We start from the raw sequence: 15,399 nt of genomic DNA, 5'->3' as shown, positions 1-15,399 counted from the left end.
CTTCCCTGAGATTATTTCTCAGGCTTTACAGTGTGACCATAGTATGTAGTGTGTGTCACCTGGACTCTTCAGAGCTTGGGAAATGTCAACATCTCAGTCCTTTCAGATACTCCAGAACCCTGTCAGCAAACAAATACTCTGGAGATCTCCAGAGCTAGCAGCATTCCAGCACCTGGGTTCATAGCTGATTGGGCCTCTCAGTTGCGGGTGAAACAGAAATCTGTATTCTGTACCGAAAGTGATCAGGATATAAAAAATCCATTTCCTGGATCTCTATAAGGTCCTCAGTCTGTAGGGCACCATCTTCTCCCTACAAGCCCAGCTAAGTCAGGCAAGAATTCTCAAACCCTCCCCTAAGTACTGCCCCATTCCCTCTTTAACTGAGACAGAATTCCCAGTTTAGAGCCATTAGCTGATAGCTCAGTGTAAGTTCCACAGGCTCTCTGGCTCTGGGGCAGTGGTTCTCACTCTATTTGGGCTCAGGACCCATTTGTAAATGCGTGTGGCCTGTTGCGACCCAGTAAATGGCCTAAGGTGGTTGTGATCTGGTTCTGCCTTGAGGGAGTCATAGAAGTCATAGAGTCATAGAATATCAGGGTTGGAAGGGACCTCAGGAGGTCATCTAGTCCAACCCCCTGCTCAAAGCAGGACCAATCCCCAATTTTTGCCCCAGATCCCTAAATGGCTCCCTCAGGGATTGAACTCACAACCCTGGGTTTAGCAGGCCAATGCTCAAACCACTGAGCTATCCCTCCCCCCAAGCTTGGGTCCTGCCTAGCACTCTCCCCACAGTGGCAGCTTCTGTGCTGTGGGGCTGGCTGGCCTTGGCTCTCCTCTCCAGGTATTGCAACCTCTGGGGTTGCAGAGCCATGCAGGTTTGGCCCTGCCCTCCCTGACTGGACCAAATTTGCGTGGGTGGATTTGTGACCTGGCTCATGGGGTTGCAGTGCCACTCACTCAAATTTGGCCTATCTGGACTCCTGTTGTCATGATGGCTATGCTAAACCTGAGTGGCGCTGGGTCCCCAGAGGTTGCAGTGCCTGGAGTAGGGAGGTGAGCTCAGCTCGCCCTGTGGGACAGGAGCCAAAGGAGCTGCCATGTTTGAAACATTCTGGCGACCCAATTTTGGGTCCCGACCCATGGGATGAGAAACCCTGCTCTAGAGGGTAGCAAGTGCTTTCCCCCACCAGGTCTCCCTACAGGTCCATAAATCACACCACAGTGGACCAAACGCTATCCTAATGGGGTGCTTCATGAGTAAGCAAAGCTGAAATAGGTAGCTTCCACACCCTGTTCTGGAAGTTTCTGGATCCTTCTAGCTGAGTTGCCCTTCCCCGCTATCTGCACGTGTGCAGACACACTATTCAACCAAGACCGGTGTCTTCTCCCCATTGCTTCTTGACCCCTTCCCTGAAGAAACAAAGTCAAGTGCTGCAGTATAAGGCATGAGGGTTGCACAAGTTAACTGAACTCCCTTAGTGTTACTCAGTCCACAACAGCTTAGTTCTTTCAGTGGGACCCTCGCTCTGGGGGGCTGTTTCAGACATACCCAGTAAAATTCTCTGAGAGCTGAGGCCATCTCCAGGCTCTGCCCTGCTTATGTTGTAGGGTAGGGTCTGCTCCTGCTCCACTGCCCGCAGCCCCAGATCCTCTCTGCAGACAGGGAATGGGAAGTGCTCTTCCTCCAGCACACCCTCTCGAGATTGTCTGACTGACAGGGTGCAGGTGAGATGCTCTATTCACAGATATTCCTGCTATCTGTGATCTCACCTTGGTAGCCCTGGCCATACACACTTTCATGTCCAGGTACATACATATCCCACTTCCTGTTATGTCTCAGTTTCCCCAAGAGATTCAGACTCCTGCTGGAGAGCCCATGAGAGAGCACCTAGAGTTGGGAAAGGAGAGGCAGACATTTTTAACTGAAGATATCTGCATAGTGTGTCTGCTTTGGTACTGCTTTAGGATCTAGGTCCAATCTGCCAGCTGCCCATAGAACCCTTGCTCAAAAATGGGGTTACACAGCACAGACAAGGAAGCTGTGCAAGTCAGTGCATGCTCTGTGTTTTGGTGTGGCTGGGGAGTGGGAAAATACAGCACAGACCAATTGGCCTCTCATTTCATCATCTCCCAACACCTGGCCAGAACCCCCCCAGTTTCCCCACTCAGAGACTTCTTTGGGAAGAAGGGAGCTTGCTAAGGAGGCAGCACTGTGCTCACTCTCAGCTTGGGATCATAGACATGGAGGGAACAATTTGTTGTTTATGCACTGTTTGCAATTTTGACACACTGCCTCTGGCCGCCCGAGATCCACCAGAATATTTATGTTGCCATTCTGAACTCTTGGTTTGTCTGTATAAATCATTTCCTCTATTCATCTCTTTTTCAATAGCTTAGCTGTAAATGAATTGCTCATTGAAAAATTGCATTTGGAATTTCCCATTTAATTGAAGAACTGTATTCTTCCAATAAATGTGTCTGATGGGAAATTTGAATCTCTCATCCTCTTGGGTCCGTGAGTTCTTTCATACTCAGCAATGGAGTATCAAATCTCCACACTTTAATTCTAGATTCTCTTTGCACAGAGCATTATTTCCAAAGTTCTAATGCAGTGATCTGATATTGTTTGGGAACTAATTATGTTCTCAACAAAGGGCAGTAGTTAATAATGATCTGCAAATTCTTTTTTAATAAGACTAATTATAATAATCCATATAACTAATTGCTAAGCAAGAACACCTATGATACAGTATCTCTGCATTAAACAGCTGCTCCGTAACTCTGCATTTCTACTTACTTGAAAATTAATGATGCTTAGCTGTGAGTCCAATAGCGTTCAGTGACAGCAGGCAGGTCTTCTGCACTCATGTATGTTTCCATTTTGATCATTTGATCAGCAAATCCAACATGAGAGCTTGTAATCATGTCCATATTATTGGATTTAGCTACCTCCTCTTCCCATTCGTTGTTTCTGGCAGGCTATTTAGCCTATACTTTTGTTTCATTTAGAGTCAGAGCCTAAAACAGAGATTGAACATATTAGAGCAAGCTAAACTGTGTGTAGTTGCAGTGCGGATTTGGAGAGTTTGGCAGAATGAAAGCAGTAAGCACTGCTGTCTGCTTTTTGTGCTGCTCAGGGCTGGATCAATTAATCAAAGTCAGGATCAAGTCTAATGTAACACTGGAGAGCAGGTCCCCATTTGGAGAAATGAAAACACAGTCATAAGGGATTGGTACAATATCCTGGAGTCATTAAAGGTGATGCTACCCAAAGATATGTGCACCCACCCAGTAAGGTCAAAATAGAAGGCATTGTTCAAGTGCGTTAATCAAACTTTGGGCTGAGAAAGGGGTGGCAGGAGCTCAGATACTTTATAATAAGGACTGTATAAGCTATAGCTAGTTGGACAATGTTCCTCCCCACCCCCATGGAAAATTTTTATTTAATAACCCCAGCAACCTGAAAACAAAAATGCTGAAAATGAAAACATTTTGATTTTTAGCCAAAAAACTTCACTTTTTAGTTATCAGAAGAAAACCCAAGTTTTTTTTTAAAGGAAAGCAGACCCCTTCCATGAAAATATCTGTTTATCAAAAAACAATTTTCCACTGGAAAAAAGCTTTAGTGGAAAATGCTTGATCAGCCCTAATATCAGCTCTTTGGACCAGGGATTGTTGTTTACTATGTTTGAACAGTGCCTAGCACAATGAGGTCCCAGTCTGGTTGTCCTAGGTGCAAAGTAACAACATAAGTACTTAGATAGACAGCAGTAGCAGGTAATTTTCTACTGGTAATGCTACATATTTAATTTAATTATGAATCACCAGCGGTACAGGGCCCTTTTTTCCTCAAGTTAATGCATCTCTTCTATCTGCTTTAGTATAGTTGGAAATTTAATCAATACATACTTGAAAGTATCAAAATATGCTTTATTTTCTTGAGGAAAGATTAAGGTTGTGCTTCATATTTAACTCCCATTTGCGTTGCTGAGGTGAGTAGTCCTATTAACTTTATAGTTACAGGAAAGAATTTAAATTTAGAAGTTAGGGATAACGCGAGATTATGAAAGAAACCTACATTTTGGCTGTTTGTGTGATAAATAAGACTGTATATTCCATAGCTGCAGAATTTACAAAGGAATCTACTCCCAGACACAGAATTGTGCTCCGGAATCTAAGTTTTACTTTTTAAAAATAATTGTGTTGCTAGTAATTATAAACCTTGAAAATACAAACCAATTATAAACGAATGCAGTGTTGTTATCCTGAGTTTTTAGACAGCCTGAAACAATAGTGCTGAGTAGCATGAACTGCCCCATTCATCTCAATGACCAATTAAGCTGTCTTTTTAAATTTCAGAGCTAAATATCAACATTGTTAATCTAACAACGAAAGTGTTTATTCTAGGTCCCAAACTACCTCGCATGGCATGCCCCAAAGTCTTTGGCATATCAAAAACTGAACCTGTGGGAACACCACAAAATAAATTGAATTTAATATAAAAATAAGTACTACCATACTCATTATTTTATTTATTTAGATCTTTAATTCACTGTAACCTTTTTTTTTTCTTTTAAATGAAGCTGGCTCAGAATTTCCAGTGTGCCACAAAAGTCAGGTGCCTTGAAACAGAGTTTAAGTCTAGCTTCTTATATGGTGCCTCGGTCCTCAACTATAATCTTCTCACAGATAAAGTTTGACTCTCAGATCAAAATGGCTGATCCCAGCTATGATATTGTGCTCACAATAATGTATATACAAAAAGAAAAGGAGTACTTAGTCTCCAAGGTGCCACAAGTACTCCTTTTCTTTTTGCGAATACACACTAACGCGGCTGCTACTCTGAATAATGTATATGGAGTTTTCATTGATTTGGGGGAGAGACAAGCATAACAGAACTGAATGTCAGAGTTGAAATCTCCTTTGACGACCAAAGTGTTAGAATTATGCCCAAAGCTAGCAGATTCCTGTTACTATAACTTGTTTTAATATGTTAATTAAATATTTTAATATTGTTGTCTTCCTAATAGGGAGTTCCATAGTCAAGCTTCAGTCCTTGGGGAGGGAATATGGTCTAGGAGTTACAGCACAAGACTGGTTTCAGAGTAACAGCCGTGTTAGTCTGTATTCGCAAAAAGAAAAGGAGTACTTGTGGCACCTTAGAGACTAACCAATTTATTTGAGCATAAGCTTTCGTGAGCTACAGCTCACTTCATCGGATGCATACTGTGGAAGCTGCAGAAGACATTATATACACAGAGACCATGAAACAATACCTCCTCCCACCCCACTCTCCTGCTGGTAATAGCTTATCTAAAGTGATCACTCTCCTTACAATGTGCATGATAATCAAGTTGGGCCATTTCCAGCACAAATCCAGGTTTTCTCACCCCCCACCCCCATACACACACAAACTCACTCTCCTGCTGGTAATAGCTCATCCAAACTGACCACTCTCCTTACAATGTGCATGATAATCAAGGTGGGCCATTTCCAGCATAAATCCAAGTTTAACCAGAACGTCGGGGGGGGGGGGGGGAGCGTAGGAAAAAACAAGGGGAAATAGGCTACCTTGCATAATGACTTAGCCACTCCCAGTCTCTATTTAAGTCTAAATTAATAGTATCCAATTTGCAAATGAATTCCAATTCAGCAGTTTCTCGCTGGAGTCTGGATTTGAAGTTTTTTTGTTTTAAGATAGCGACCTTCATGTCTGTAATTGCGTGACCAAAGAGATTGAAGTGTTCTCCGACTGGTTTATGAATGTTATAATTCTTGACATCTGATTTGTGTCCATTTATTCTTTTACGTAGAGACTGTCCAGTTTGACCAATGTATATGGCAGAGGGGCATTGCTGGCACATGATGGCATATATCACATTGGTGGATGTGCAGGTGAACGAGCCTCTGATAGTGTGGCTGATGTTATTAGGCCCTGTGATGGTGTCCCCTGAATATATATGTGGGCACAGTTGGGGACGGGCTTTGTTGCAAGGATAAGTTCCTGGGTTAGTGGTTCTTTTGTGTGGTATGTGGTTGCTGGTGAGTATGTGCTTCAGGTTGGGGGACTGTCTGTAGGCAAGGACTGGCCTGTCTCTCAAGATTTGTGAGAGTGTTGGGTCATCCTTCAGAATAGTTTGTAGATCCTTAATAATGCGTTGGAGGGGTTTTAGTTGGGGGCTGAAGGTGACGGCTAGTGGCGTTCTGTTATTTTCTTTGTTAGGTCTGTCCTGTAGTAGGTGACTTCTGGGAACTCTTCTGGCTCTGTCCATCTGTTTCTTCACTTCCGCAGGTGGGTATTGTAGTTGTAAGAATGTTTGATAGAGATCTTGTAGGTGTTTGTCTCTGTCTGAGGGGTTGGAGCAAATGCGGTTGTATCGCAGAGCTTGGCTGTAGACAATGGATCTTGTGGTGTGGTCAGGGTGAAAGCTGGAAGCATGTAGGTAGGAATAGCGGTCAGTAGGTTTCCGATATAGGGTGGTGTTTATGTGACCATTGTTTATTAGCACTGTAGTGTCCAGGAAGTGGATCTCTTGTGTGGACTGGACCAGGCTGAGGTTGATGGTGGGATGGAAATTGTTGAAATCATGGTGGAATTCCTCAAGGGCTTCTTTTCCATGAGTCCAGATGATGAAGATGTCATTAATATAGCGCAAGTAGAGTAGGGGCGTTAGGGGACAAGAGCTGAGAAAGCTTTGTTCTAAATCAGCCATAAAAATGTTGGCAGACTGTGGGGCCATGCGGGTACCCATAGCAGTGCCGCTGATCTGAAGGTATACATTGTCCCCAAATGTAAAATAGTTATGGGTAAGGACAAAGTCACAAAGTTCAGCCACCAGGTTAGCCGTGACATTATTGGGGATAGTGTTCTTGACGGCTTGTAGTCCATCTTTGTGTGGAATGTTGGTGTAGAGGGCTTCTACATCCATAGTGGCCAGGATGGTGTTATCAGGAAGATCACTGATGGATTGTAGTTTCCTCAGGAAGTCAGTGGTGTCTCGAAGGTAGCTGGGAATGCTGGTAGCGTAGGGCCTGAGGAGGGAGTCTACATAGCCAGACAATCCTGCTGTCAGAGTGCCAATGCCTGAGATGATGGGGCGCCTAGGATTTCCAGGTTTATGGATCTTAGGTAGTAGATAGAATATCCCAGGTCGGGGTTCCAGGGGTGTGTCTGTGCGGATTTGATCTTGTGCTTTTTCAGGAAGTTTCTTGAGCAAATGCTGTAGTTGCTTTTGGTAACTCTCAGTGGGATCATAGGGTAATGGCTTGTAGCAAGTGGTGTTGGAGAGCTGCCGAGCAGCCTCTTGTTCATATTCCGACCTATTCATGATGACAACAGCACCTCCTTTGTCAGCCTTTTTGATTATGATGTCAGAGTTGTTTCTGAGGCTGTGGATGGCATTGTGTTCCGCACGGCTGAGGTTATGGGGCAAGTGATGCTGCTTTTCCACAATTTCAGCCCGTGCACGTCGGCGGAAGCATTCTATGTAGAAGTCCAGTCTGCTGTTTCGACCTTCAGGAGGAGTCCACCTAGAATCCTTCTTTTTGTAATGTTGGTAGGGAGGCCTCTGTGGATTAGTATGTTGTTCAGAGGTATTTTGGAAATATTCCTTGAGTTGGAGACATCGAAAATAGGATTCTAGGTCACTACAGAACTGTATCATGTTCGTGGGGGTGAAGGGGCAGAAGGAGAGGCCCCGAGACTGTGAGGCAGGAGGCCTGGGTTCTTGACTCAGCCATTGACTGACTGTGTGACCCTGTCCTCCCTGTGCCCCAGTTTTCCCATCTGTAAAACAGCAGATGTTATGCTCATCCTCCCTTGTAAAATACTTTGAGATCCATGAATGAAAGCTGCTACATAAGTACAAATTATTAATTATCCCAAAGTCTCTGTGAATAATCCCTTTGAAGGGATGTCTTGGATAAACAAGTGTTCCCTTAATGAGAGTCTCTAGGCTTAGGGTTCCTTCCTCTTAAACTGGTTGGTTTTGCTTAGGCTAGATCCTTTCTCCCTTTTTTAGACATTCTGTTCTCTTCTATATATATTCTATATAGACTGCTAGGACTGGATGATGGTTTGGATCACTCATGCCCTGTACTGCTCATTCCCTTTGAGGCATCTGGCACCGGCCACTGTCGAAAGCCAAGATACTGGGCTAGATGGACCATTGGTCTGACCCAGTATGGCCATTCGTATATTCTTATATTTTATTGCACTCACCACCAAGCACTTTCCAATAGTGCATTAAGTGATTAGTATCTGTCACATGTTTATTCTCTCATCCTCTCTCCAGGGGAGAATTGGAATGTCTTGTTTACATGTTGCTTTATATTTATGGTAGAGGAGGCAAGGTCAAAGAATAGAGCAGAAGGTGGTGAAGTTTGAGATAGTTTTTAGTTCCTGAAGGAGTTCATTCCATGGTCTTTGACCAGACACTGAGAAAGTTTTGTCTTCCTCACAGCCAAGCTTTCCCCTGATTGTTGTGCATACTTGCCTTGAGACAGCTGGCTGGCTGGAATCAACAGCTTTTCTTTCTTCTCCTTTCCCTTCATGCGACTGGCCTTGTGGAAACCAGCTGGAGCAATCAGCGTACTTCAGAGGACTATCTGACTTTTGGATAACCAAGAATTTCAGCTAACTAGGGTGCCATAAATATAAAGGGAAGGGTAACCACCTTTCTGTTTCCAGTGCTATGAAATCCCTCCACCTGTAAAGGGTTAAGAAGCTAAGGTAACCCCGCTGGCACCTGACCCAAAATGGCCAATGAGGGGACAAGATTCTTTCAAATCTGGGGAGGGGGGGAGAGAACAAAGGGTTTGGTCTGCCTGTGTGATGCTTTTGTCTTGAACAGATCAGGAATGCAGCCTTACAACTCCTGTAAAGTTAGTAAGTAATCTAGCTAGAAAATGCGTTAGATTTGCTTTTGTTTAATGGCTTGTAAAATAAGCTGTGCTGGAGGGAATGTATATTCCTGTTTTTGTGTCTTTTTGTAACTTAAGGTTTTGCCTAGAGGGATTCTCTATGTTTTGAATCTGATTACCCAGTAAGGTATTTACCATCCTGATTTTACAGAGGTGATTCTTTTACCTTTTCTTTAATTAAAATTCTTCTTTTAAGAACCTGATTGCTTTTTCATTGTTCTTAAGATCCAAGGGTTTGGGTCTGTGTTCACCTGTACCAATTGGTGAGGATTATTATCAAGCCTTCCCCAGGAAAGGGAGTGTAGGGCTTGGGGGGGATATTTTGGGGGAAGACGTCCCCAAGTGATCTCTTTCCCTGTTCTTTGTTTAACACGCTTGGTGGCGGCAGCATAGGGTTCAAGGACAAGGCAAAGCTTTTACCTTGGGGAAGCTTTTAACGTAAGATGGTAAGAATAATCTTAGGGGGTCTTTCATGCAGGTCCCCACATCTGTACCCTAGAGTTCAGAGTGGGGAAGGAACCTTGACATAGGGTAATTGAGGTTTAATTGTAATATCATATGATTTGTCTGTTAGCTGCTCTGTCCCCAGAAAATGTTACAGAAATCACTTGTACTGAACAGTCAAGAAGTAACAATTATAATACAATATAGAGACCAACAATACATGAATGGATAATAGTGGAAACAAGAACAAAACACAAAATTCAATGTGCTGTAACTTCTTCAACAGATGGGTTTTGGGTGCATCTGAGTAGAGCACACTTGTGCAGTGGAATGTATCCAGTACAGGGTAACATTCCAATGATATCAGCTCTTCATTAATATATTGCTAGAATTGCAACAGTCCAGTAGATGTACAAGGAGACCAGCAGCAAAAGGGTTTATATTACTAGCATCTTGGGATGGAGTGGGTCTGTTTGATTCCAGGATATGCTCAGTTCTCTCTCATTGACTCAGAAATACTTGCAGTCATTACTTTAATAAACTGCCAGACAATGTCTGTTTCTTTTTTCCACTTGTGTGTGTTAAATATGGGTGAAATATTCAAAATGTATATTTCATTGATATTGCATTAGTATAGGGTAGTTATCTAATGCTTTTATCTGTATATTTTGTGGAATATATGCCATTTCTACCAATCATTAAATGCCAAGGATATGTTCTTTGAAGGCAAATGAAACTAAATTTGTATTAGATGTGGAAATTGTATTTTGGCTTTGGAGTGTTTTAAAAATGTTGTTCATTATATACCTTGAGGCAGTTTTACCACAGATGTTTATCTAAAGAACAGTTTTTATTGATTTTTTTCGTAGCATGTCATAAACTTACTCCCCTGGAATGCATATGAAATTCTGAAAGCTGTAGATGAATTTTTTTCTGAAAGATCAACTTTCCACAATCATTAAAACAAACAAATACTGGGTTGATTGAGAAATTAATTCATCTAAAGCTTCATTTTACAGTTTTTGTACACAAAGACTTGGTCTATGCTTTATAATTTTTTTCTTTTAAAATATCTTACCTCCCGCTTTGCTTTTACTGACAATAATACAATATCAGATCCTTTAAAGTATGTTATATTGAGGTAGCAGTGGTTTTATTGTGGATGTTAAAGTTTGGAATGTTTGTTATAGGTGAGAAAGACAGGCTTCTCTCATGCACAAATGGCTTTGGAAGAGAAGGAAACTTCTGATGGGGAGAAGGGAGGGGAAGGCTAGATAGTCTATGCCAGAGAATCAGGCGAGAAGCTGGTCAAGGTCCTTTTAATATTTAAATTAATATAGTCAGATTTAATGGTGATGAAAGTTTATCAGGTCAATCCTGCTTTGTAGAAGTCAACTGTGTGTATATAGTATATTGTGTGCAAAACTCAACTCAACCTTGTCTATGGAGCTACAACTGGCGTCTCCATAAAATCTTTGATATATTCCTTTACACATCTTCGCTTTTCTATACACAAAAATGGAAAAATGAGATTCAGTAACATAGCATTCTACAATCAAAAAAGTTTTGGCCTTATAATAACTGTAGGACATAGAGGCCACAACCAGGATCAGCACCCTGTTGTGCTAGACACTGACCAAGCATAGTAAGAGACAGTCCCTTGCCTGGAAGAACTCACAATCTAAACAGACATGATAGACAAAGAATGGGAGGAGAAAAAGAGTCACAGATAGTTGAAGTGACTTGCCCAGGGTCACACTGTGCATTAATAACAGACACAGGAATAGACCCAGGGCCCCTGGGTTTCAGTCCAGTCCCTGATCCATTAGACCATGATGTCCTATCCTCCAATTCTTTCTTAGGCAGAATTTCTGTTGGCTTCAGTGGAAGTTTTGCCTCTGCGAGGACTACTAAATCAGGTCTTTCATTTTATTTTTTTTAAAGTTCGTGTTGGATTATGTATGAGGGTTTTTTGCATATATTAAAGGACTGAGAATAGAAGTCTGTGTGCTTACCCATTACAGCAAAAGATACATGGTATTAGGACTGTTTAATTGATAGTTATCAGTGAGTTTTTATAAAACAGTAAAAGATTATTTCTTCTTCTTACGTTAGAATACTCCTTTATTACTGAGAATAGGACTTTTTTTTAAAAGCTCCAAATTGCCCTATCGAAGTAAAAAGGACCTGAATATATAATGGAGAATAAGTGTCTACACAATTAAAAAACAAAGAGCATTTTTTAAATTTGAAACTGAAGAGTTTAAGAGTTTAAGAGTTCTGTGTGGTTATAAGAAACATCTTGCAAGGACAGGTTTCAGAGTAACAGCCGTGTTAGTCTGTATTCGCAAAAAGAAAAGGAGTACTTGTGGCACCTACAGTTTCCACGGTATGCATCCGATGAAGTGAGCTGTAGCTCACGAAAGCTCATGCTCAAATAAATTGGTTAGTCTCTAAGGTGCCACAAGTACTCCTTTTCATCTTGCAAGGAGTGTCATATGGTCTGAAAACCCTCTGGGTGTCCAGCAAAGAAGGAGTTAATTTCTTGCTCTCCACTATGCAATTTTTGCTCACCTAGGATGAATGAAATATCATTAATTTTTGTCATCATCCCCAAGCACTCTGACTAAAGGCAGGCAAGTATATTTTTGTCCTTGAGCTGGTAAAGTTTTGAGAGCCTGGTTCTGAGAGGTTCTGTGCACCTCTGCAGTTGGTGTTATGAGGGTCAGCACTTGTGAAAATCAGCCTCTGTAACAATTTTGCAGTCTGTTCTCTCAGGACCCAATTCAGCAAAACATTTAGGCACATACTTAAGTCCTGTTCTGAACTGGGGGCCTAAATGTGCAGGAAATTTGAACACAGCTCTCCATTACTGATAATGGTAGATATGCCTATATGGACCCAGGTTATGCCTCTCCTTATCTGAACGTAGAGGGGGCCTCCATGCATGGGCTTTCCTTCTTCCATGCGGAAGGATTTCAGGTGCCCCTACAGAACTGTTCCAATTCCTAGACTTTGGGTGATCCATGCATTGCGAGGTGTATAGAGGGAGAAGGAATGAGGGAAACACATCATCCCCCCCTCTATGCTCGTGGAAGATAGTGTAAAATGAATTAGTGCAGACGGCTTCTGGAAGCTGCTGTAGACAGGGGGAGTCCTTGGTAGTGTGGCTGCAATGGAATCAGGTTACAAGGGAACTGGGTGAGGGCCAGAGTCACTGTGGGTTTCAGGTCCTCTGGGAATGTGGTCCTGGCCTCCTGCGGATCCCAGAGAATCTGTCAGGTTTGGGGGATGGGGGACTTTTCCTTGGCAGAGCAACACCCTCTGATTGCCCCTTCATGAGATGATGAGATTCCCATGGGAAAATATTACACTTTGTTAGCTTTTACCCTGGAGGGGACAATCTGGGCCATAAATCCCCCCAAAACATTTAGAAGTGAATTAGAAGTACCAGCAACTTGGTGTTTGATTCTAATCTTGGATGTGTTGACATGCACCACAATCTACTAGTGTGCATGATCTACTATGTGCAAGCTCAGGTAACTTTTCAGTACATCTGGAGGTGGGTGTCCACCTGTCTGAGATGGGAATGAAACCTAATGACTGCAAATTTTTATGAAATTCATAACTACTCCGTTTAATCATTAATATAAGTAGTTAGTTCTCCGAGATAAAATGAAGTACTGCATATAGAGGAAATGGTGCCTGTATAGCCCAACACATTGAGCATACCACTGAGAATCAGGAAAGCAGGATTCTATCCTAATTTCTGTCCCTAACTGTGTGACACCTTGGTCAGGTCTGCATCATTTTGTGATGGAATACTCAAGAGTCTGAGCCCTGGTCTACACTAGGACTTTAGGTCGAATTTAGCAACGTTAAATCGATTTAAACCTGCACCCGTCCACACAGTGAAGCCCTTTATTTCGACTTAAAGGGCTCTTAAAATCGATTTCCTTACTCCACCCCTGACAAGTGGATTAGCGCTTAAATCGACGTTCCCAGCTCGAATTTGGGGTACTGTGGACACAATTCGATGGTATTGGCCTCCGGGAGCTATCCCAGAGTGCTCCATTCTGACCGCTCTGGACAGCACTCTCAACTCAGATGCACTGGCCAGGTAGACAGGAAAAGAACCGCAAACTTTTGAATCTCATTTCCTGTTTGGCCAGCGTGGCAAGCTGCAGGTGACCATGCAGAGCTCATCAGCACAGGTGACCATGATGGAGTCCCAGAATCGCAAAAGAGCTCCAGCATGGACCGAACGGGAGGTACGGGATCTGATCGCTGTTTGGGGAGAGGAATCCGTGCTATCAGAACTCCGTTCCAGTTTTCGAAATGCCAAAACCTTTGTGAAAATCTCCCAGGGCATGAAGGACAGAGGCCATAACAGGGACCCGAAGCAGTGCCGCGTGAAACTGAAGGAGCTGAGGCAAGCCTACCAGAAAACCAGAGAGGCGAACAGCCGCTCTGGGTCAGAGCCCCAAACATGCCGCTTCTATGATGAGCTGCATGCCATTTTAGGGGGTTCAGCCACCACTACCCCAGCCGTGTTGTTTGACTCCTTCAATGGAGATGGAGGCAATACGGAAGCAGGTTTTGGGGACGAAGAAGATGATGATGAGGAGGAGGTTGTAGATAGCTCACAGCAAGCAAGCGGAGAAACCGGTTTTCCCGACAGCCAGGAACTGTTTCTCACCCTAGACCTGGAGCCAGTACCCCCCGAACCCACCCAAGGCTGCCTCCTGGACCCAGCAGGCGGAGAAGGGACCTCTGGTGAGTGTACCTTTTAAAATGCTATACATGGTTTAAAAGCAAGCATGTGAAAGGATTACTTTGCCCTGGCATTTGCGGTTCTCCTAGATGTAGTCCTAAAGCCTTTGCAAAAGGTTTCTGGGGAGGGCAGCCTTATTTCGTCCTTCATGGTAGGACACTTTATCACTCCAGGCCAGTAACACATACTCGGGAATCACTGTAGAACAAACCATTGCAGTGTATGTTTGCTGGCATTCAACCAAAATCCGTTCTTTCTCTCTCTGTGTTATCCTCAGGAGAGTGAGATATAATTCATGGTCACCTGGTTGAAATAGGGTGCTTTTCTTCAGGGACACTCAGTATAGCCCATTCCTGCTGGGCTGTTTGCCTGTGGCTGAACAGAAATGTTCCCCGCTGTGAGCCACAGGGAGGGGGGAAGGTTGAGGGGGTAGTCACGCGGTGGGAGGAGGCAAAATGCGACCTTGTAATGAAAGCACATGTGCTATGTATGTAATGTTAACAGCAAGGTTTACCCTGAAAGAGTGTAGCGACTGTTTTATAAAATGTGTCTTTTTAAATACCGCTGTCCTTTTTTTTTTCTCCACCAGCTGCATGTGTTTCAATGATCACAGGATCTTCTCCTTCCCAGAGGCTAGTGAAGCTTAGAAAGAAAAAAAAACGCACTCGCGATGAAATGTTCTCCGAGCTCATGCTGTCCTCCCACACTGACAGAGCACAGACGAATGCGTGGAGGCAAATAATGTCAGAGTGCAGGAAAGCACAAAATGACCGGGAGGAGAGGTGGAGGGCTGAAGAGAGTAAGTGGCGGGCTGAAGAGAGTAAGTGGCGGGCTGAAGACAGGGCTGAAGCTCAAATGTGGCGGCAGCGTGATGAGAGGAGGCAGGATTCAATGCTGAGGCTGCTGCAGGACCAAACCAGAATGCTCCAGTGTATGGTTGAGCTGCAGCAAAGGCAGCTGGAGCACAGACTGCCACTGCTGCCCCTCTGTAACCAACCGCCCTCCTCTCCAAGTTCCATAGCCTCCACACCCAGACGCCCAAGAACGCGGTGGGGGGGCCTCCGGCCAACCAGCCATTCCACAACAGAGGATTGCCCAAAAAAAAGAAGGCTGTCATTCAATAAATTTTAAAGTTGTAAACTTTTGAAGTGCTGTGCTTAAAGTGCTGTGTGGCATTTTCCTTCCCTCCTCCACCACCCCTCCTGGGATACCTTGGTAGTCATCTCCCTATTTGTGTGATGAATGAATAACGAATGCAT

The 15,399-nt window shown here is 43.5% G+C and overlaps 2 protein-coding genes across 24 annotated transcripts in view; both read left to right on the top strand.

Moving 5' to 3' along the window:
* The window catches only part of MAPK10 (mitogen-activated protein kinase 10), a 266,175-nt gene that overhangs the window by 107,649 nt on the left and 143,127 nt on the right, over positions 1-15,399 (top strand). The gene's annotated exons all lie outside the window — the stretch shown is intronic.
* On the top strand, positions 13,560-15,327 carry LOC140910037 (uncharacterized). Its single transcript, XM_073340148.1, has 2 exons — positions 13,560-14,142; positions 14,730-15,327. Exons 1-2 carry the CDS (start codon positions 13,560-13,562, stop codon positions 15,269-15,271), a joined length of 1,125 nt encoding a protein of 374 aa, XP_073196249.1. The 3' UTR covers positions 15,272-15,327.

Source organism: Lepidochelys kempii, chromosome 4, assembly GCF_965140265.1.
Source record: "Lepidochelys kempii isolate rLepKem1 chromosome 4, rLepKem1.hap2, whole genome shotgun sequence".
NCBI classification, from domain to species: domain Eukaryota; kingdom Metazoa; phylum Chordata; order Testudines; family Cheloniidae; genus Lepidochelys; species Lepidochelys kempii.
Note: the sequence above shows the minus strand (reverse complement) of the source record. Positions and strands in the feature narration are given on the sequence as shown.

What these genes read in the sequence shown, in the direction of transcription:
- LOC140910037 (XM_073340148.1), top strand. Translation starts at nt 13,560, where the DNA reads ATGCAGAGCTCATCAGCACAGGTGACCATGATGGAGTCCCAGAATCGC. An exon ending in AGGCGGAGAAGGGACCTCTG is followed by an intron (nt 14,143 to 14,729) that starts GTGAGTGTACCT and finishes TTTCTCCACCAG; the next exon opens with CTGCATGTGTTTCAATGATC.